Raw genomic sequence first — 23,645 nt, 5'->3', positions numbered from 1 at the left:
CAGCGCTCTCCTGCCTCTCCTCTCACCGCCGTGCAGCGCTCTCCTGCCTCTCCACTCACCGCCGTGCAGCGCTCTCCTGTCTCTCCTCTCACACACCGTGCAGCGCTCTCCTGCCTCTCCTCTCACAGCCGTGCAGCGCTCTCCTGTCTCTCCTCTCACACACCGTGCAGCGCTCTCCTCTCTATCCTCTCACAGCCGTGCAGCGCTCTCCTGTCTCTCCTCTCACAGCCATGCAGCACTCTCCTGTATCTCCTCTCACACACCGTGCAGCGCTCTCCTGTCTCTCCTCTCAGCCTTGCAGCGCTCACCTGTCTCTCTTCACAGCCGTGCAGCGCTCTCCTGTCTCTCCTCTCAGCCGTGCAGCGCTGTCCTGCCTCTCCTCTCACAGCCGTGCAGCGCTCTCCTGCCTCTCCTCTCACACACCGTGCAGCGCTCTCCTGCCTCTCCTCTCACACACCGTGCAGCGCTCTCCTGCCTCTCCTCTCACAGCCGTGCAGCGCTCTCCTGCCTCTCCTCTCACACACCGTGCAGCGCTCTCCTGCCTCTCCTCTCACAGCCGTGCAGCGCTCTCCTGTCTCTCCTCTCACAGCCGTGCAGCGCTCTCCTGCCTCTCCTCTCACAGCCGTGCATCGCTCTCCTGCCTCTCCTCTCACAGCCGTGCAGCGCTCTCCTGACTCTCCTCTCACAGCCGTGCAGCGCTCTCCTGTCTCTCCTCTCATATCCGTGCAGCGCTCTCCTGTCTCTCCTCTCATATCCGTGCAGCGCTCTCCTGTCTCTCCTCTCACACACCGTGCAGCGCTCTCCTGCCTCTCCTCTCACAGCCGTGCAGCGCTCTCCTGCCTCTCCTCTCACACACCGTGCAGCGCTCTCCTGTCTCTCCTCTCACACACCGTGCAGCGCTCTCCTGCCTCTCCTCTCACAGCCGTGCAGCGCTCTCCTGCCTCTCCTCTCACAGCCTTGCAGCGTTCTCCTGCCTCTCCTCTCACAGCTGTGCAGCGCTCTCATGTCTCTCCTCTCACAGCCGTGCAGCGCTCTCCTGCCTCTCCTCTCACAGCCGTGCAGCGCTCTCCTGCCTCTCCTCTCACACACCGTGCAGCGCTCTCCTGACTCTCCTCGCAGCGCTCTCCTGCCTCTCCTCTCACAGCCGTGGAGCTCTCTCCTGCCTCTCCTCTCACAGCCGTGCAGCACTCTCCTCTCTCTCCTCTCACAGCCTTGCAGCGCTCTCCTGCCTCTCCTCTCACAGCCGTGCAGCGCTCTCCTCTCTCTCCTCTCACAGCCTTGCAGCGCTCTCCTGCCTCTCCTCTCACAGCCGTGCAGCGCTCTCCTCTCTCTCCTCTCACATCCGTGCAGCGCTCTCATGTCTCTCCTCTCACAGCCGTGCAGCGCTCTCCTGCCTCTCCTCTCACACACCGTGCAGCGCTCTCCTGACTCTCCTCGCAGCGCTCTCCTGCCTCTCCTCTCACACACCGTGCAGCGCTCTCCTGCCTCTCCTCTCACAGCCGTGCAGCTCTCTCCTGACTCTCCTCTCACAGCCGTGCAGCGCTCTCCTCTCTCTCCTCTCACAGCCTTGCAGCGCTCTCCTGCCTCTCCTCTCACAGCCGTGCACGCTCTCCTCTCTCTCCTCTCACAGCCTTGCAGCGCTCTCCTGCCTCTCCTCTCACAGCCGTGCAGCGCTCTCCTCTCTCTCCTCTCACATCCGTGCAGCGCTCTCCTGTCTCTCCTCTCACAGCCGTGCAGCGCTCTCCTGCCTCTCCTCTCACAGCCGTGCAGCGCTCTCCTGTCTATCCTCTCACAGCCGTGCAGCGCTCTCCTGCCTCTCCTCTCACAGCCGTGCAGCGCTTTCCTGTCTATCCTCTCACACACCGTGCAGCGCACTCCTGCCTCTCCTCTCACAGCAATGCAGCGCTCTCCTCTCTCTCCTCTCAAAGCCGTGCAGCGCTCTCCTGCCTCTCCTCTCACAGCCATGCAGCGCTCTCCTCTCTCTCCTCTCAAAGCCTTGCAGCACTCTCCTGTCTCTCCTCACAGCCGTGCAGTGCTCTCCTGTCTCTCCTCTCAGCCGTGCAGCGCTCTCCTGCCTCTCCTCTCAGCCGTGCAGCGCTCTCCTGCCTCTCCTCACAGCCGTGCAGCGCTCTCCTGCCTCTCCTCTCACACACCGTGCAGCGCTCTCCTGCCTCTCCTCTCACAGCCGTGCAGCGCTCTCCTGACTCTCCTCTCACAGCCGTGCAGCGCTCTCCTGTCTCTCCTCTCACAGCCATGCAGCGCTCTCCTCTCTCTCCTCTCAAAGCCTTGCAGCGCTCTCCTGTCTCTCCTCACAGCCGTGCAGCGCTCTCCTGTCTCTCCTCTCAGCCGTGCAGCGCTCTCCTGCCTCTCCTCTCAGCCGTGCAGCGCTCTCCTGCCTCTCCTCACAGCCGTGCAGCGCTCTCCTGCCTCTCCTCACACACCGTGCAGCGCTCTCCTGCCTCTCCTCTCACAGCCTTGCAGCGCTCTCCTGTCTCTCCTCTCAGCCTTGCAGCGCTCTCCTGTCTCTCTTCACAGCCGTGCAGCGCTCTCCTGTCTCTCCTCTCAGCCGTACAGCGCTCTCCTGCCTCTCCTCTCACAGCCGTGCAGCGCTCTCCTGCCTCTCCTCTCACACACCGTGCAGCGCTCTCCTGCCTCTCCTCTCACACCCGTGCAGCGCTCTCCTGCCTCTCCTCTCACAGCCGTGCAGCGCTCTCCTGCCTCTCCTCTCACAGCCGTGCATCGCTCTCCTGTCTCTCCTCTCACAGCCGTGCAGCGCTCTCCTGCCTCTCCTCTCACCGCGGTGCAGCGCTCTCCTGCCTCTCCTCTCACCGCCGTGCAGCGCTCTCTTGTCTCTCCTCTCACACACCGTGCAGCGCTCTCCTGCCTCTCCTCTCGCAGCCGTGCAGCGCTCTCCTGCCTCTCCTCTCACAGCCGTGCAGCGCTCTCCTGCCTCTCCTCTCACAGCCGTGCAGCGCTCTCCTGCCTCTCCTCTCACAGCCGTGCAGCGCTCTCCTGCCTCTCCTCTCACAGCCGTGCAGCGCTCTCCTGCCTCTCCTCTCACCGCCGTGCAGCGCTCTCCTGCCTCTCCACTCACCGCCGTGCAGCGCTCTCCTGTCTCTCCTCTCACACACCGTGCAGCGCTCTCCTGCCTCTCCTCTCACAGCCGTGCAGCGCTCTCCTGTCTCTCCTCTCACACACCGTGCAGCGCTCTCCTCTCTATCCTCTCACAGCCGTGCAGCGCTCTCCTGTCTCTCCTCTCACAGCCATGCAGCACTCTCCTGTATCTCCTCTCACACACCGTGCAGCGCTCTCCTGTCTCTCCTCTCAGCCTTGCAGCGCTCTCCTGTCTCTCTTCACAGCCGTGCAGCGCTCTCCTGTCTCTCCTCTCAGCCGTGCAGCGCTGTCCTGCCTCTCCTCTCACAGCCGTGCAGCGCTCTCCTGCCTCTCCTCTCACACACCGTGCAGCGCTCTCCTGCCTCTCCTCTCACACACCGTGCAGCGCTCTCCTGCCTCTCCTCTCACAGCCGTGCAGCGCTCTCCTGCCTCTCCTCTCACACACCGTGCAGCGCTCTCCTGCCTCTCCTCTCACAGCCGTGCAGCGCTCTCCTGTCTCTCCTCTCACAGCCGTGCAGCGCTCTCCTGCCTCTCCTCTCACAGCCGTGCATCGCTCTCCTGCCTCTCCTCTCACAGCCGTGCAGCGCTCTCCTGACTCTCCTCTCACAGCCGTGCAGCGCTCTCCTGTCTCTCCTCTCATATCCGTGCAGCGCTCTCCTGTCTCTCCTCTCATATCCGTGCAGCGCTCTCCTGTCTCTCCTCTCACACACCGTGCAGCGCTCTCCTGCCTCTCCTCTCACAGCCGTGCAGCGCTCTCCTGCCTCTCCTCTCACAGCCTTGCAGCGTTCTCCTGCCTCTCCTCTCACAGCTGTGCAGCGCTCTCATGTCTCTCCTCTCACAGCCGTGCAGCGCTCTCCTGCCTCTCCTCTCACAGCCGTGCAGCGCTCTCCTGCCTCTCCTCTCACACACCGTGCAGCGCTCTCCTGACTCTCCTCGCAGCGCTCTCCTGCCTCTCCTCTCACAGCCGTGCAGCTCTCTCCTGCCTCTCCTCTCACAGCCGTGCAGCACTCTCCTCTCTCTCCTCTCACAGCCTTGCAGCGCTCTCCTGCCTCTCCTCTCACAGCCGTGCAGCGCTCTCCTCTCTCTCCTCTCACAGCCTTGCAGCGCTCTCCTGCCTCTCCTCTCACAGCCGTGCAGCGCTCTCCTCTCTCTCCTCTCACATCCGTGCAGCGCTCTCCTGTCTCTCCTCTCACAGCCGTGCAGCTCTCTCCTGCCTCTCCTCTCACAGCCGTGCAGCGCTCTCCTCTCTCTGCTCTCACAGCCTTGCAGCGCTCTCCTGTCTCTCCTCTCACAGCCGTGCAGCGCTCTCATGTCTCTCCTCTCACAGCCGTGCAGCGCTCTCCTGCCTCTCCTCTCACACACCGTGCAGCGCTCTCCTGACTCTCCTCGCAGCGCTCTCCTGCCTCTCCTCTCACACACCGTGCAGCGCTCTCCTGCCTCTCCTCTCACAGCCGTGCAGCTCTCTCCTGACTCTCCTCTCACAGCCGTGCAGCGCTCTCCTCTCTCTCCTCTCACAGCCTTGCAGCGCTCTCCTGCCTCTCCTCTCACAGCCGTGCACGCTCTCCTCTCTCTCCTCTCACAGCCTTGCAGCGCTCTCCTGTCTCTCCTCTCACAGCCGTGCAGCGCTCTCCTGCCTCTCCTCTCACAGCCGTGCAGCGCTCTCCTGCCTATCCTCTCACAGCCGTGCAGCGCTCTCCTGCCTCTCCTCTCACAGCCGTGCAGCGCTTTCCTGTCTATCCTCTCACACACCGTGCAGCGCACTCCTGACTCTCCTCTCACAGCAATGCAGCGCTCTCCTCTCTCTCCTCTCAAAGCCGTGCAGCGCTCTCCTGCCTCTCCTCTCACAGCCATGCAGCGCTCTCCTCTCTCTCCTCTCAAAGCCTTGCAGCGCTCTCCTGTCTCTCCTCACAGCCGTGCAGTGCTCTCCTGTCTCTCCTCTCAGCCGTGCAGCGCTCTCCTGCCTCTCCTCTCAGCCGTGCAGCGCTCTCCTGCCTCTCCTCACAGCCGTGCAGCGCTCTCCTGCCTCTCCTCTCACACACCGTGCAGCGCTCTCCTGCCTCTCCTCTCACAGCCGTGCAGCGCTCTCCTGACTCTCCTCTCACAGCCGTGCAGCGCTCTCCTGTCTCTCCTCTCACAGCCATGCAGCGCTCTCCTCTCTCTCCTCTCAAAGCCTTGCAGCGCTCTCCTGTCTCTCCTCACAGCCGTGCAGCGCTCTCCTGTCTCTCCTCTCAGCCGTGCAGCGCTCTCCTGCCTCTCCTCTCAGCCGTGCAGCGCTCTCCTGCCTCTCCTCACAGCCGTGCAGCGCTCTCCTGCCTCTCCTCACACACCGTGCAGCGCTCTCCTGCCTCTCCTCTCACAGCCTTGCAGCGCTCTCCTGTCTCTCCTCTCAGCCTTGCAGCGCTCTCCTGTCTCTCTTCACAGCCGTGCAGCGCTCTCCTGTCTCTCCTCTCAGCCGTACAGCGCTCTCCTGCCTCTCCTCTCACAGCCGTGCAGCGCTCTCCTGCCTCTCCTCTCACACACCGTGCAGCGCTCTCCTGCCTCTCCTCTCACACCCGTGCAGCGCTCTCCTGCCTCTCCTCTCACAGCCGTGCAGCGCTCTCCTGCCTCTCCTCTCACAGCCGTGCATCGCTCTCCTGTCTCTCCTCTCACAGCCGTGCAGTGCTCTCCTGCCTCTCCTCTCACAGCCGTGCATCGCTCTCCTGTCTCTCCTCTCACAGCCGTGCAGCGCTCTCCTGACTCTCCTCTCACAGCCGTGCAGCGCTCTCCTGTCTCTCCTCTCATATCCGTGCAGCGCTCTCCTGTCTCTCCTCTCACACACCGTGCAGCGCTCTCCTGCCTCTCCTCTCACAGCCGTGCAGCGCTCTCCTGCCTCTCCTCTCACACACCGTGCAGCGCTCTCCTGTCTCTCCTCTCACACACCGTGCAGCGCTCTCCTGCCTCTCCTCTCACAGCCGTGCAGCGCTCTCCTGCCTCTCCTCTCACAGCCTTGCAGCGCTCTCCTGCCTCTCCTCTCACAGCCGTGCAGCGCTCTCATGTCTCTCCTCTCACAGCCGTGCAGCGCTCTCCTGCCTCTCCTCTCACAGCCGTGCAGCGCTCTCCTGCCTCTCCTCTCACACACCGTGCAGCGCTCTCCTGACTCTCCTCGCAGCGCTCTCCTGTCTCTCCTCACAGCCGTGCAGCGCTCTCCTGTCTCTCCTCTCAGCCGTGCAGCGCTCTCCTGCCTCTCCTCTCAGCCGTGCAGCGCTCTCCTGCCTCTCCTCACAGCCGTGCAGCGCTCTCCTGCCTCTCCTCTCACAGCCTTGCAGCGCTCTCCTGCCTCTCCTCTCACAGCCGTGCAGCGCTCTCCTGACTCTCCTCTCACAGCCGTGCAGCGCTCTCCTGTCTCTCCTCTCATATCCGTGCAGCGCTCTCCTGTCTCTCCTCTCACACACCGTGCAGCGCTCTCCTGTCTCTCCTCTCACACACCGTGCAGCGCTCTCCTGTCTCTCCTCTCACAGCCATGCAGCGCTCTCCTGTCTCTCCTCTCACACACCGTGCAGCGCTCTCCTGTCTCTCCTCTCACACACCGTGCAGCGCTCTCCTGCCTCTCCTCTCACAGCCGTGCAGCGCTCTCCTGCCTCTCCTCGCACAGCCGTGCAGCGCTCTCCTGCCTCTCCTCTTACATCCGTGCAGCGCTCTCCTGCCTCTCCTCTCACAGCCGTGCAGCGCTCTCCTCTCTCTCCTCTCACATCCGTGCAGCGCTCTCCTGCCTCTCCTCTCACAGCCGTGCAGCGCTCTCCTGCCTCTCCTCTCACACACCGTGCAGCGCTCTCCTGACTCTCCTCGCAGCGCTCTCCTGCCTCTCCTCTCACACACCGTGCAGCGCTCTCCTGCCTCTCCTCTCACAGCCGTGCAGCTCTCTCCTGCCTCTCCTCTCACAGCCGTGCAGCGCTCTCCTCTCTCTCCTCTCACAGCCTTGCAGCGCTCTCCTGCCTCTCCTCTCACAGCCGTGCAGCGCTCTCCTCTCTCTCCTCTCACAGCCTTGCAGCGCTCTCCTGCCTCTCCTCTCACAGCCGTGCAGCGCTCTCCTCTCTCTCCTCTCACATCCGTGCAGCGCTCTCCTGTCTCTCCTCTCACAGCCGTGCAGCTCTCTCCTGCCTCTCCTCTCACAGCCGTGCAGCGCTCTCCTCTCTCTGCTCTCACAGCCTTGCAGCGCTCTCCTGTCTCTCCTCTCACAGCCGTGCAGCGCTCTCATGTCTCTCCTCTCACAGCCGTGCAGCGCTCTCCTGCCTCTCCTCTCACACACCGTGCAGCGCTCTCCTGACTCTCCTCGCAGCGCTCTCCTGCCTCTCCTCTCACACACCGTGCAGCGCTCTCCTGCCTCTCCTCTCACAGCCGTGCAGCTCTCTCCTGCCTCTCCTCTCACAGCCGTGCAGCGCTCTCCTCTCTCTCCTCTCACAGCCTTGCAGCGCTCTCCTGCCTCTCCTCTCACAGCCGTGCAGCGCTCTCCTCTCTCTCCTCTCACAGCCTTGCAGCGCTCTCCTGCCTCTCCTCTCACAGCCGTGCAGCGCTCTCCTCTCTCTCCTCTCACAGCCGTGCAGCGCTCTCCTGCCTCTCCTCTCACAGCCGTGCAGCGCTCTCCTGTCTATCCTCTCACAGCCGTGCAGCGCTCTCCTGCCTCTCCTCTCACAGCCGTGCAGCGCTTTCCTGTCTATCCTCTCACACACCGTGCAGCGCACTCCTGCCTCTCCTCTCACAGCCATGCAGCGCTCTCCCCTCTCTCCTCTCAAAGCCGTGCAGCGCTCTCCTGCCTCTCCTCTCACAGCCGTGCAGCGCTCTCCTGTCTCTCCTCTCACAGCCGTGCAGCGCTCTCCTGCCTCTCCTCTCACAGCCGTGCAGCGCACTCCTGCCTCTCCTCTCACAGCCGTGCAGCGCTCTCCTGTCTCTCCTCTCACAGCCGTGCAGCGCTCTCCTGTCTCTCCTCCCACAGCCGTGCAGCGCTCTCCTGCCTCTCCTCTCACAGCCGTGCAGCGCACTCCTGCCTCTCCTCTCACAGCCGTGCAGCGCTCTCCTGTCTCTCCTCTCACAGCCGTGCAGCGCACTCCTGCCTCTCCTCTCACAGCCATGCAGCGCACTCCTGCCTCTCCTCTCACACACCGTGCAGCGCTCTCCTGCCTCTCCTCTCACAGCCGTGCAGCGCTCTCCTGTCTCTCCTCTCACAGCCGTGCAGCGCTCTCCTGTCTCTCCTCTCACAGCCGTGCAGCGCTCTCCTGCCTCTCCTCTCACAGCCGTGCAGCGCTCTCCTGCCTCTCCTCTCACAGCCGTGCAGCGCTCTCCTGCCTCTCCTCTCACAGCCGTGCAGCGCTCTCCTGCCTCTCCTCTCACAGCCGTGCAGCGCTCTCCTGCCTGTCCTCTCACAGCCGTGCAGCGCTCTCCTGCCTCTCCTCTCACACACCGTGCAGCGCTCTCCTGCCTCTCCTCTCACAGCCGTGCAGCGCTATCCTGGCTCTCCTGTCACACACCGTGCAGCGCTCTCCTGCCTCTCCTCTCACAGCCGTGCAGCGCTCTCCTGCCTCTCCTCTCACAGCCGTGCAGCGCTCTCCTGCCTCTCCTCTCCCAGCCGTGCAGCGCTCTCCTGCCTCTCCTCTCACAGCCGTGCAGCGCTCTCCTGCCTCTCCTCTTACAGCCGTGCAGCGCTCCCCTGTCTCTCCTCTCACAGCCGTGCAGCGCTCTCCTGCCTCTCTTCTCACAGCCGTGGAGCGCTCTATTATGTCTCATATCCGTGCAGCGCTCTCCTGCCTCTCCTCTCACAGCCGTGCAGCGCTCTCCTGCCTCTCCTCTCACAGCCATGCAGCGCTCTCCTGACTCTCCTCGCAGCGCTCTCCTGCCTCTCCTCTCACACACCGTGCAGCGCTCTCCTGCCTCTCCTCTCAGAGCCGTGCAGCTCTCTCCTGCCTCTCCTCTCACAGCCGTGCAGCGCTCTCCTCTCTCTCCTCTCACAGCCTTGCAGCGCTCTCCTGTCTCTCCTCTCACAGCCATGCATCGCTCTCATGTCTCTCCTCTAACAGCCGTGCAGCGCTCTCCTCTCTCTCCTCTTACAGCCGTGCAGCGCTCTCCTGTCTCTCCTCTCACACACCGTGCAGCGCTCTCCTGCCTCTCCTCTCACAGCCGTGCAGCGCTCTCCTCTCTCTCCTCTCACATCCGTGCAGCGCTCTCCTGCCTCTCCTCACACACAGCCGTGCAGCGCTCTCCTGCCTCTCCTCTCACAGCCTTGCAGCGCTCTCCTGCCTCTCCTCTCACAGCCGTGCCGCGCTCTCCTGCCTCTCCTCTCACAGCCGTGCCGCGCTCTCCTTCCTCTCCTCTCACAGCCGTGCAGCGCTCTCCTGCCTCTCCTCTCACAGCCGTGCAGCGCTCTCCTGCCTCTCCTCTCACAGCCGTGCAGCGCTATCCTGTCTCTCCTCTCACAGCCGTGCATCGCTCTCCTGCCTCTCCTCTCACAGCCGTGCAGCGCTCTCCTGTCTCTCCTCTCACAGCCGTGCAGCGCTCTCCTGTCTCTCTTCTCACAGCCGTGCAGCGCTCTCCTGCCTCTCCTCTCACAGCCGTGCAGCGCTCTCTTATGTCTCATATCCGTGCAGCGCTCTCCTGTCTCTCATAGCCGTACAGCGCTCTTTGCAGCAGCCCTCTCTCCTCTCGTCACACTCACAGGGGACAATGAGTAGATGGGAAGAAAGAGACCGCCTGGGGCCACCTGGAGAGGATGTGACAGTTGCATGGTATTGTGCCTGAGCTGTGGTTAATAAACGTCTGACGTGTGTAACCTGCACCTGCCCACAAACATCTTCTATATCCGATGTTCAATGTGGAGATTACAATCTCCAAACGCTCTTAGAATCCCAGATAAGTGTCACACTAATATAAGTGGCAGACAAAGGGCAGAGAGGTGCTACCTGGGACAGGTATAGTACAGGGAGGTGCTACCTGGGACAGGTGTTATAGTACAGAGAGGTGCTACCTGGGACAGGTGTTATAGTACAGAGAGGTGCTACCTGGGACAGGTATAGTACAGAGAAGTGCTACCTGGGACAGGTGTTATAGTACAGGGAGGTGCTACAGTACCTGGGACAGGTGTTATAGTACAGGGAGGTGCTACCTGGGACAGATGTTATAGTACAGGGAGGTGTTACCTGGGCAGGTATAGTACAGGGAGGTGGTACCTGGGACAGGTATAGTACAGGGAGGTGCTACAGTACCTGGGACAGGTGTTATAGTACAGGGAGGTGTTACCTGGGCAGGTATAGTACAGGGAGGTGCTACCTGGGACAGGTGTTATAGTACAGGGAGGTGCTACCTTTGACAGGTATAGTACTGGGAGGTGCTACAGTACCTGGGACAGGTGTTATAGTACAGGGAGGTGCTACAGTACCTGGGACAGGTGTTATAGTACAGGGAGGTGCTACCTGGGACAGGTGTTATAGTACAGGGAGGTGCTACCTGGGACAGGTGTTATAGTACAGGGAGGTGCTACCTGGGACAGGTGTTATAGTACAGGGAGGTGCTATAGTACCTGGGACAGGTGTTATAGTACAGGGAGGTGCTACCTGGGACAGGTATAGTACAGGGAGGTGCTACAGTACCTGGGACAGGTGTTTTAGTACAGGGAGGTGCTACAGTACCTGGGACAGGTGTTATAGTACAGGGAGGTGCTACCTGGGACAGGTGTTATAGTACAGGGAGGTGCTACCTGGGACAGGTGTTATAGTACAGGGAGGTGCTATAGTACCTGGGACAGGTGTTATAGTACAGGGAGGTGCTACCTGGGACAGGTGTTATAGTACAGGGAGGTGCTACCTGGGACAGGTGTTATAGTACAGGGAGGTGCTACAGTACCTGGGACAGGTGTTATAGTACAGGGAGGTGCTACAGTACCTGGGACAGGTGTTATAGTACAGGGAGGTGCTACAGTACTTGGGACAGGTGTTATAGTACAGGGAGGTGCTACAGTACCTGGGACAGGTGTTATAGTACAGGGAGGTGCTACAGTACCTGGGACAGGTGTTATAGTACAGAGAGGTGCTACAGTGCCTGGGACAGGTGTTATAGTACAGGGAGGTGCTACCTGGGACAGGTGTTACAGGTGCAGTAGTTGGATATGGCAGGTTACATGGGACAGGTATAACAGGGGTGTAGTACTGTATTACCCTGAGGTGTCACCTGGGACAGCAGCTGCTGAATATACAGTTATGTAGGAGAGCAGGTACAGGTGTTATAGTACAGGGAGGTGCTACCTGGGACAGGTGTTATAGTACAGGGAGGTGCTACCTGGGACAGGTGTTATAGTACAGGGAGGTGCTACCTGGGACAGGTGTTATAGTACAGGGAGGTGCTACCTGGGACAGGTGTTATAGTACAGGGAGGTGCTACCTGGGACAGGTGTTATAGTACAGGGAGGTGCTACCTGGGACAGGTGTTATAGTACAGGGAGGTGCTACAGTACCTGGGACAGGTGTTATAGTACAGAGAGGTGCTACAGTACCTGGGACAGGTGTTATAGTACAGGGAGGTGCTACCTGGGACAGGTGTTATAGTACAGGGAGTTGCTACCTGGGACAGGTGTTACAGGTGCCGTAGTTGGATATGGCAGGTTACATGGGACAGGTATAACAGGGGTGTAGTACTGTATTACCCTGAGGTGTCACCTGGGACAGCAGCTGCTGAATATACAGTTATGTAGGAGAGCAGGTACAGGTGAGAAAGGTTACCTTTATGGGTTCGTGTGGAAAGGTAAGTACTATGTCCTCGCAGAGGTTGGAGACCTTTGTGTCCTCCAGGCTGATGCCGACCACTTGATCTCTGAGGATTGTGCTGTTTGCGGCGTCCTATGCACAGAACAATGGAAAACGGTATTACCGGGACTTTATAGACGGTCAGTCCAGAGCCTGGGCCCCACCAATCTCACCAGATGGCACACACAGTCCTTCTATCTAGGCCGTGGCACATAACGTGGATTCTCTCCAAGCCGTTCAAGTGGCTCAAACACTTTTTTACAGTGTAAAGTTTTACATTTTTGTATTGTTTTAAATAATATTTGCAATGTGAGGTTTTGGTGCGGCTGCGGGTGTCTGCCCATCCCTAACCTCCAGCCATCGGCGCTCACTGACCACTTCTGGCCTTTGGGGCGGACGCAGAGCTAAATGTACGCCTGTTTGCGAAACGGCATGTTTGCGGAACGTGGCTTAAGTGTTTTCCTACAGCACATGTGCCAAAACGAAGCGAATTAAAGGCCAGGCGATGCATCTCATTCGCAACTACACATTTACGGCTAAAGAAGCGTAACTGTAATGGGGCGTCCTCATGTCGGCAACGATTGGTGGAGGCGACACAACTACGGGCCATGAACGGAAGTGTAAATACACCAGTAAGGAGATGCGAGTGTCCACGGATGACGAGTAATAATGCTACGACGTGCGCACACTTAGGGGGCGCACTGTGACTGCACTACACGTACAACTATACATACTGTCTCCATGCCCGCAATTTCCATCCAGTACTACACGATGCCCTCTGTGACCACCATCACGGCCCAAACACCTCTCTGCTCTCCATCCCGTGAGCCACAGTACTACTGCCAGTCTAAAGCAGGGGTGGCCAACCTCGGTCCTCGAGTGCTACTAATAGTTCACGTTTTCCAGACCACCCAGCAGGAGCACAGGTGTACTCATTACTCACTGACACATATCACAGGTCACCCAGCAGGAGCACAGGTGTAGTCATTACTCACTGACACATTTCCCAGGTCACCCAGCAGGAGCACAGGTGTAGTCATTACTCACTGACACATTTCCCAGGTCACACAGCAGGTGCACAGGTGTAGTCATTACTCAATGACACATTTCCCAGGTCACCCAGCAGATGCACAGGTGTAATCATTACTCACTGACACATTTCCCAGGTCACCCAGCAGGTGCACAGGTGTAGTCATTACTCACTGACACATTTCCCAGGTCACCCGGCAGGAGCACAGGTGTAGTCATTACTCACTGACACATTTCCCAGGTCACACAGCAGGTGCACAGGTGTAGTCATTACTCACTGACACATTTCCCAGGTCACCCAGCAGGTGCACAGGTGTAATCATTACTCACTGACACATTTCCCAGGTCACCCAGCAGGAGCACAGGTGTAGTCATCACTCACTGACACATTTCCCAGGTCACACAGCAGGTGCACAGGTGTAGTCATTACTCACTGACACATTTCCCAGGTCACCCAGCAGGTGCACAGGTGTAATCATTACTCACTGACACATTTCCCAGGTCACCCAGCAGGAGCACAGGTGTAGTCATTACTCACTGACACATTTCCCAGGTCACCCGGCAGGAGCACAGGTGTAGTCATTACTCACTGACACATTTCCCAGGTCACCCGGCAGGTGCACAGGTGTAGTCATTACTCACTGACACATTTCCCAGGTCACCCGGCAGGTGCACAGGTGTAGTCATTACTCACTGATACATTTCCCTGGTCACCCAGCAGGAGCACAGGTGTAGTCATTACTCACTGACACATTTCCCAGGTCACACAGCAGGTGCACAGGTGTAGTCATTACTCACTGACACATTTCCCAGGTCACCCAGCAGGAGCACAGGTGTAGTCATTACTCACTGACACATTTCCCAGGTCACCCAGCAGGAGCACAGGTGTAGTCATTACTCACTGACACATTTCCCAGGTCACCCGGCAGGTGCACAGGTGTAGTCATTACTCACTGACACATTTCCCAGGTCACCCGGCAGGTGCACAGGTATACTCATTACTCACTGACACATTTCCCAGGTCACCCAGCAGGAGCACAGGTGTACTCATTACTCACTGACACATTTCCCAGGTCACCCAGCAGGAGCACAGGTGTATTCATTACTCACTGACACATATCCCAGGTCACATAGCAGGTGCACAGGTGTATTCATTACTCACTAACACATTTCTCAGGTCACCCAGCAGGAGCACAGGTGTATTCATTACTCACTGACACATATCCCAGGTCACATAGCAGGTGCACAGGTGTATTCATTACTCACTAACACATTTCCCAGGTCACACAGTAGGTGCACAGGTGTAATCATTACTCACTGACACATTTCCCAGGTCACCCAGCAGGAGCACAGGTGTAATCATTACTCACTGACACATTTCCCAGGTCACCCAGCAGGAGCACAGGTGTAGTCATTACTCACTGACACATTTCCCAGGTCACACAGCAGGTGCACAGGTGTAGTCATTACTCACTGACACATTTCCCAGGTCACCCAGCAGGAGCACAGGTGTAATCATTACTCACTGACACATTTCCCAGGTCACCCAGCATGTACAAAGGTGTAGTCATTACTCACTGACACATTTCCCAGGTCACCCAGCAGGTGCACAGGTGTATTCATTACTCACTGACACATTTCCCAGGTCACCCAGCAGGTGCACAGGTGTAGTCATTACTCACTGACACATTTCCCAGGTCACCCAGCAGATGCACAGGTGTAGTCATTACTCACTGACACATTTCCCAGGTCACCCAGCAGGTGCACAGGTGTATTCATTACTCACTGACACATTTGAAAAGATCCACAGGTGGAGCTAATTATTTCACTTGTGATCCTGTGAGGAGACCTGGAAAACATGCACTTTTGGTAGCTCTCGTGGGAACCAGGGTTGGTTACCCCTGGTCTAAGGAATGGAACAGGGGGTGTGGCCATGCCACAGAAGAGGTTGATCAGTTACAAAGGGGGCGTAGCCAGGCCAAAGGGGCTGATCAGTGTTACAAAGGGGGAGTGGCCAGGCCACAGAAGGGGCTGATCAGTGATACAAAGGGGGCGTGGCCAGGCCACAGAAGGGGCTGGCTAATGTTACAAAGGGGACATGGACGTGTCCATTATCCCCGCCAATCACCCTTTCACTACCTCCAAACTGCCTGGCAGATCGGGACAATGCCGACAGAGGCCTCACATTGGGTCAACATATTACACCTATAAAAATGGGTCCCTGCCGCCTACAGCAGCACTATCTACCGATGGAGATAGGATTTGTTGGCTCTCGCTGTGATAGCGCCATCTGCAGATCATGAGGAGAACTAAAAATTACTGCAGGGTACTGATAACAAATGCAGCCTGATCCACACAATAATATATTATCTGTATATGGCAGTTATCTGTATATGGCAGTTATCTGTATATGGCAGTTATCTGTATATGGTAGTTATCTGTATATGGCAGTTATCTGTATATGGTAGTTATCTGTATATGGCAGTTATCTGTATATGGTAGTTATCTGTATATGGCAGTTATCTGTATATGGTAGTTATCTGTATATGGTAGTTATCTGTATATGGCAGTTATCTGTATATGGTAGTTATCTGTATATGGCAGTTATCTGTATATGGTAGTTATCTGTATATGGCAGTTATCTGTATATGGTAGTTATCTGTATATGGCAGTTATCTGTATATGGCAGTTATCTGTATATGGCAGATATCTGTTTTAAAATATTTTTTTTGACATTTTTTTTGTACTGCAACTGAAACCCGGGTCACACAAGTGCACAGTCCCTAAAACTGGCCCCAGGGACTGTGTAATCTGTGTGATGGGATAGGACAGGGATAGTGTGATGTGTGTGACGGGATAGGAGAGGGATAGTGTGATGTGTGTGATGGGATAGGACAGGGATAGTGTGACGGGATAGGACAGGGATAGTGTGACGGGATAGGACAGGGACTGTGTGACGGGATAGGACAGGGATAGTGTGACGGGATAGGACAGGGATAGTGTGACGGGATAGGACATGGACTGTGTGACGGGATAGGACATGGACTGTGTGACGGGATAGGACATGGACTGTGTGACGGGATAGGACAGGGACTGTGTGACGGGATAGGACAGGGACAGTGTGATGGGATAGGACAGGGACAGTGTGACGGGATAGGACAGGGACAGTGTGACGGGATAGGACAGGGACAGTGTGACGGGATAGGACAGGGACAGTGTGACGGGATAGGACAGGGACTGTGTGACGGGATAGGACAGGGATAGTGTGACGGGATAGGACAGGGACAGTGTGATACGTGTGACGGGATAGGACAGGGATAGTGTGACGGGATAGGACAGGGACAGTGTGACGGGATAGGACAGGGATAGTGTGACGGGATAGGACATGGACTGTGTGACGGGATGGGACAGGGACTGTGTGACGGGATAGGACAGGGATAGTGTGACGGGATAGGACAGGGACAGTGTGATACGTGTGACGGGATAGGACAGGGATAGTGAGACGGGATAGGATAGGGATAGTGTGACGGGATAGGACAGGGACTGTGTGACGGGATAGGACAGGGACAGTGTGATACGTGTGACGGGATAGGACTGGGATAGTGTGACGGGATAGGACAGGGACAGTGTGATACGTGTGACGGGATAGGACAGGGACAGTGTGACGGGATAGGACAGGGACAGTGTGACGGGATAGGACAGGGATAGTGTGACGGGATAGGACAGGGACTGTGTGATGTGTGTGACGGGATAGGACAGGGATAGTGTGATGGGATAGGACAGGGACAGTGTGACGGGATAGGACAGGGACTGTGTGATGTGTGTGACGGGATAGGACAGGGATAGTGTGATCTGTGTGACGGGATAGTACAGGGATAGAGTGATGGGATAGGACAGGGACTGTGTGACGGGATAGGATAGGGACTGTGTGATGTGTGTGACGGGATAGGACAGGGATAGTGTGATGTGTGTGACAGGATAGGACAGGGACAGTGTGACGGGATAGGACAGGGATAGTGTGATGTGTGTGACGGAAATAGGACAGGGATAGTGTGACGGGATAGGACAGGGACAGTGTGACGGGATAGGACAGGGATAGTGTGATGTGTGTGACGGGTTAGGACAGGGACAGTGTGATGTGTGTGACGGGATAGGACAGGGATAGTGTGATGTGTGTGACGGGATAGGACAGGGACAGTGTGACGGGATAGGACAGGGACAGTGTGACGGGATAGGACAGGGACTGTGTGATGTGTGTGACGGGATAGGACAGGGATAGTGTGACGGGATAGGACAGGGACAGTGTGATACGTGTGACGGGATAGGACAGGGATAGCGTGACGGGATAGGACAGGGACTGTGTGATGTGTGTGACGGGATAGGACAGAGACTGTGTGATGTGTGTGACGGGATAGGACAGGGACAGTGTGACGGGATAGGACAGGGATAGTGTGATGTGTGACGGGATAGGACAGAGATAGTGTGACGGGATAGGACAGGGATAGTGTGATGTGTGACGGGATAGGACAGGGACAGTGTGATGTGTGTGACGGGATAGGACAGGGACAGTGTGATGTGTGTGACGGGATAGGACAGGGACAGTGTGACGGGATAGGACAGGGATAGTGTGACGGGATAGGACAGGGATAGTGTGATGTGTGTGACGGGATAGGACAGGGACTGTGTGACGGGATAGGACAGGGATAGTGTGACAGGATAGGACAGGGACTGTGTGATGTGTGTGACGGGATAGGACAGGGACAGTGTGACGGGATAGGACAGGGACAGTGTGACGGGATAGGACAGGGACAGTGTGACGGGATAGGACAGGGATAGTGTGACGGGATAGGACAGGGATAGTGTGATGCGTGAGACGGAATAGGACAGGGACTGTGTGATGTGTGTGACGGGATAGGACAGGGATAGTGTGACGGGATAGGACAGGGACAGTGTGACGGGATAGGACAGGGACTGTGTGATGTGTGTGACGGGATAGGACAGGGACAGTGTGACGGGATAGGACAGGGATAGTGTGACGGGATAGGACAGGGACAGTGTGACGGGATAGGACAGGGACAGTGTGACGGGATAGGACAGGGATAGTGTGATGTGTGACGGGATAGGACAGAGATAGTGTGACGGGATAGGACAGGGATAGTGTGATGTGTGACGGGATAGGACAGGGACAGTGTGATGTGTGTGACGGGATAGGACAGGGACAGTGTGATGTGTGTGACGGGATAGGACAGGGACAGTGTGACGGGATAGGACAGGGATAGTGTGACGGGATAGGACAGGGATAGTGTGATGTGTGTGACGGGATAGGACAGGGACTGTGTGACGGGATAGGACAGGGATAGTGTGACAGGATAGGACAGGGACTGTGTGATGTGTGTGACGGGATAGGACAGGGACAGTGTGACGGGATAGGACAGGGACAGTGTGACGGGATAGGACAGGGATAGTGTGACGGGATAGGACAGGGATAGTGTGATGCGTGAGACGGAATAGCACAGGGACTGTGTGATGTGTGTGACGGGATAGGACAGGGATAGTGTGACGGGATAGGACAGGGACAGTGTGACGGGATAGGACAGGGACTGTGTGATGTGTGTGACGGGATAGGACAGGGATAGTGTTTTGTGTGTGATGGGATAGTACAGGGATAGTGTGATGGGATAGGACAGGGACTGTGTGACGGGATAGGACAGGGATAGTGTGACAGGATAGGACAGGGACTGTGTGATGTGTGTGACGGGATAGGACAGGGACTGTGTGATGTGTGTGACGGGATAGGACAGGGATAGTGTGACGGGATAGGACAGGGACAGTGTGACGGGATAGGACAGGGACTGTGTGATGTGTGTGACGGGATAGGACAGGGATAGTGTGACGGGATAGGACAGGGATAGTGTTTTGTGTGTGATGGGATAGTACAGGGATAGTGTGATGGGATAGGACAGGGACTGTGTGACGGGATAGGACAGGGACAGTGTGGCGGGATAGGACAGGGATAGTGTGATGTGTGTGACGGGATAGGACAGGGACAGTGTGACGGGATAGGACAGGGACAGTGTGATACGTGTGAATGTATAGGACAGGGATATTGTGACGGGATAGGACAGGGACTGTGTGATGTGTGTGACGGGATAGGACAGAGACTGTGTGATGTGTGTGACGGGGTAGGACAGGGATAGTGTGACGGGATAGGACAGGGATAGTGTGACGGGATAGGACAGGGACTGTGACGGGATAGGACTGGGATAGTGTGATGTGTGACGGGATAGGACAGGGATAGTGTGATGTGTGACGGGATAGGACAGGGACAGTGTGATGTGTGTGACGGGATAGGACAGGGACAGTGTGACGGGATAGGACAGGGATAGTGTGACGGGATAGGACAGGGACAGTGTGACGGGATAGGACAGGGATAGTGTGACAGGATAGGACAGGGACAGTGTGATGTGTGTGACGGGATAGGACAGGGACAGTGTGACGGGATAGGACAGGGATAGTGTGATGTGTGTGACGGGATAGGACAGGGACTGTGTGACGGGATAGGACAGGGATAGTGTGACAGGATAGGACAGGGACTGTGTGATGTGTGTGACGGGATAGGACAGGGACAGTGTGACGGGATAGGACAGGGACTGTCTGATGTGTGTGACGGGATAGGACAGGGACAGTGTGATGGGATAGGACAGGGATAGTGTGACGGGATAGGACAGGGACAGTGTGACTGGATAGGACAGGGACAGTGTGAACGGATAGGACAGGGATAGTGTGATGTGTGTGACGGGATAGGACAGGGATAGTGTGACGGGATAGGACAGGGACAGTGTGAACGGATAGGACAGGGACAGTGTGAACGGATAGGACAGGGATAGTGTGATGTGTGTGACGGGATAGGACAGGGATAGTGTGACGGGATAGGACAGGGACAGTGTGATACGTGTGACGGGATAGGACAGGGATAGTGTGACGGGATAGGACAGGGACTGTGTGATGTGTGTGACGGGATAGGACAGGGATAGTGTGACGGGATAGGACAGGGATAGTGTGATGTGTGACGGGATAGGACAGGGACAGTGTGATGTGTGACGGGATAGGACAGGGACAGTGTGACGGGATAGGACAGGGACAGTGTGACGGGATAGGACAGGGATAGTGTGACGGGATAGGACAGGGATAGTGTGATGTGTAACGGGATAGGACAGGGACAGTGTGACGGGATAGGACAGGGATAGTGTGATGTGTGACGGGATAGGACAGGGACAGTGTGACGGGATAGGACAGGGATAGTGTGATGTGTGACGGGATAGGACAGGGATAGTGTGACGGGATAGGACAGGGACAGTGTGACAGGATAGGACTGGGACAGTGTGACGGGATAGGACAGGGATAGTGTGACGGGATAGGACAGGGACAGTGTGATGTGTGACGGGATAGGACAGGGACAGTGTGACGGGATAGGACAGGGATAGTGTGATGTGTGACGGGATAGGACAGGGACAGTGTGACGGGATAGGACAGGGACAGTGTGACGGGATAGGACAGGGATAGTGTGACGGGATAGGACAGGGATAGTGTGACGGGATAGGACAGGGATAGTGTGATGTGTGACGGGATAGGACAGGGATAGTGTGACGGGATAGGACAGGGACAGTGTGACAGGATAGGACAGGGACAGTGTGACAGGATAGGACAGGGACTGTGTGACGGGATAGGACAGGGACAGTGTGACAGGATAGGACAGGGATAGTGTGACGGGATAGGACAGGGACAGTGTGATGTGTGTGACGGGATAGGACAGGGATAGTGTGACGGGATAGGACAGGGACAGTGTGACAGGATAGGACAGGGACAGTGTGACGGGATAGGACAGGGATAGTGTGACGGGATAGGACAAGGACAGTGTGATGTGTGTGACAGTATAGGACAGGGACTGTGTGATGTGTGTGACGGGATAGGACAGGGATAGTGTGATGTGTGACGGGATAGAACAGGGACAGTGTGACGGGATAGGACAGGGATAGTGTGATGTGTGTGACGGGATAGGACAGGGACTGTGTGACGGGATAGGACAGGGATAGTGTGACGGGATAGGACAGGGACAGTGTGACGGGATAGGACAGGGACAGTGTGACGGGATAGGACAGGGACTGTGTGACGGGATAGGACAGGGACTGTGTGACGGGATAGGACAGGGACAGTGTGATGTGTGACAGGATAGGACAGGGACAGTGTGACGGGATAGGACAGGGATAGTGTGACGGGATAGGACAGGGACAGTGTGACGGGATAGGACAGGGATAGTGTGACGGGATAGGACAGGGACAGTGTGACGGGATAGGACAGGGATAGTGTGATGTGTGTGACGGGATAGGACAGGGACTGTGTGACGGGATAGGACAGGGATAGTGTGACGGGATAGGACAGGGACAGTGTGACGGGATAGGACAGGGACTGTGTGACGGGATAGGACAGGGACTGTGTGACGGGATAGGACAGGGACAGTGTGATGTGTGACGGGATAGGACAGGGACAGTGTGACGGGATAGGACAGGGATAGTGTGACGGGATAGGACAGGGACAGTGTGACGGGATAGGACAGGGATAGTGTGACGGGATAGGACAGGGACAGTGTGACGGGATACGACAGGGATAGTGTGATGCGTGTGACGGGATAGGACAGGGACAGTGTGACGGGATAGGACATGGACTGTGTGACGGGATAGGACAGGGACTGTGTGACGGGATAGGACAGGGACTGTGACGGGATAGGACAGGGATAGTGTGACGGGACAGGACAGGGATAGTGTGACGGGATAGGACAGGAACAGTGTGACGGGATAGGACAGGGACTGTGTGATGTGTGTGACGGGATAGGACAGGGATAGTGTGACGGGATAGGACACGGATAGTGTGACGGGATAGGACAGGGACTGTGTGATGGGATATGACAGGGACTGTGTGACGGGATAGGACAGGGATAGTGTGACGGGATAGGACAGGGAAAGTGTGACGGGATAGGACAGGGACTGTGTGACGGGATAGGACAGGGACTGTGTGACGGGATAGGACAGGGACTGTGTGACGGGATAGGACAGGGACTGTGTGACGGGATAGGACAGGGATAGTGTGATGTGTGTGACGGTATAGGACAGGGATAGTGTGATGTGTGTGACAGTATAGGACAGGGACTGTGTGATGTGTGTGACGGGATAGGACAGGGACTGTGTGACGGGATAGGACAGGGATAGTGTGACGGGATAGGACAGGGATAGTGTGACGGGATAGGACAGGGACTGTGTGACGGGATAGGACATGGACTGTGTGACGGGATAGGACAGGGACTGTGTGACGGGATAGGACAGGGACTGTGTGATGGGATAGGACAGGGATAGTGTGACGGGATAGGACAGGGACAGTGTGACGGGATAGGACAGGGACAGTGTGAAGGGATAGGACAGGGACAGTGTGACACGATAGGACAGGGACAGTGTGACGGGATAGGACAGGGACAGTGTGACGGGATAGGACAGGGATAGTGTGACGGGATAGGACAGGGACAGTGTGATACGTGTGACGGGATAGGACAGTGATAGTGTGACGGGATAGGACAGGGATAGTGTGACACGATAGGACAGGGACAGTGTGACGGGATAGGACAGGGACTGTGTGACGGGATAGGACAGGGACTGAGTGACGGGATAGGACAGGGATAGTGTGACGGGATAGGACAGGGACAGTGTGATACATGTGACGGGATAGGACAGGGATAGTGTGACGGGATAGGACAGGGGTAGTGTGACGGGATAGGACAGGGGTAGTGTGACGGGATAGGACAGGGACAGTGTGACGGGATAGGACAGGGATAGTGTGATGTGTGTGATGGGATAGGACAGGGACAGTGTGACGGGATAGGACAGGGACAGTGTGACGGGATAGGACAGGGACAGTGTGACGGGATAGGACAGGGATAGTGTGACGGGATAAGACAGGGACAGTGTGATGGCATAGGACAGGGACTGTGTGATGTGTGTGACGGGATAGGACAGGGACAGTGTGACGGGATAGGACAGGGACTGTGTGATGTGTGTGACGGGATAGGACAGGGACAGTGTGACGGGATAGGACAGGGATAGTGTGACGGGATAGGACAGGGATAGTGTGACGGGATAGGACAGGGATAGTGTGATGTGTGTGACGGGATAGGACAGGGATAGGGTGATGTGTGTGACGGGATAGGACAGGGATAGTGTGACGGGATAGGACAGGGATAGTGTGATGTGTGTGACGGGATAGTACAGGGATAGTGTGATGGGATAGGACAGGGACTGTGTGACAGGATAGGACAGGGACAGTGTGACGGGATAGGACAGGGACGGTGTGATGTGTGTGACGGGATAGGACAGGGATAGTGTGACGGGATAGGATAGGGACAGTGTGACGGGATAGGACAGGGATAGTGTGATGTGTGTGACAGGATAGGACAGGGACAGTGTGATGTGTGACGGGATAGGACAGGGATAGTGTGATGTGTGTGACGGGATAGGACAGGGATAGTGTGATGTGTGTGACGGGATAGGACAGGGACAGTGTTACGGGATAGGACAGGGATAGTGTGATGTGTGTGACGGGATAGGACAGGGACAGTGTGACGGGATAGGACAGGGATAGTGTGACGGGATAGGACAGGGACAGTGTGACGGGATAGGACAGGGACAGTGTGATGTG

General features: G+C 57.1%; 1 protein-coding gene across 1 annotated transcript in view; it reads right to left on the bottom strand.

Annotated features, from left to right (window-relative positions):
- Window positions 1–23,645, bottom strand: part of LOC148474553 (adhesion G protein-coupled receptor G1-like) — a 374,935-nt gene that overhangs the window by 42,174 nt on the left and 309,116 nt on the right. The window contains exon 7 of the mRNA XM_088458431.1: window positions 11,853–11,969. Coding sequence (XP_088314557.1) covers window positions 11,853–11,969 — 117 coding nt within the window. The remainder of the gene's footprint in view (window positions 1–11,852; window positions 11,970–23,645) is intronic.

This window comes from Taudactylus pleione, unplaced genomic scaffold (genome assembly GCF_031769625.1).
Source record: "Taudactylus pleione unplaced genomic scaffold, aTauple2 ptg000832l, whole genome shotgun sequence".
NCBI classification, from domain to species: domain Eukaryota; kingdom Metazoa; phylum Chordata; class Amphibia; order Anura; family Myobatrachidae; genus Taudactylus; species Taudactylus pleione.
This window is presented reverse-complemented; position numbering and strand designations above follow the sequence as displayed.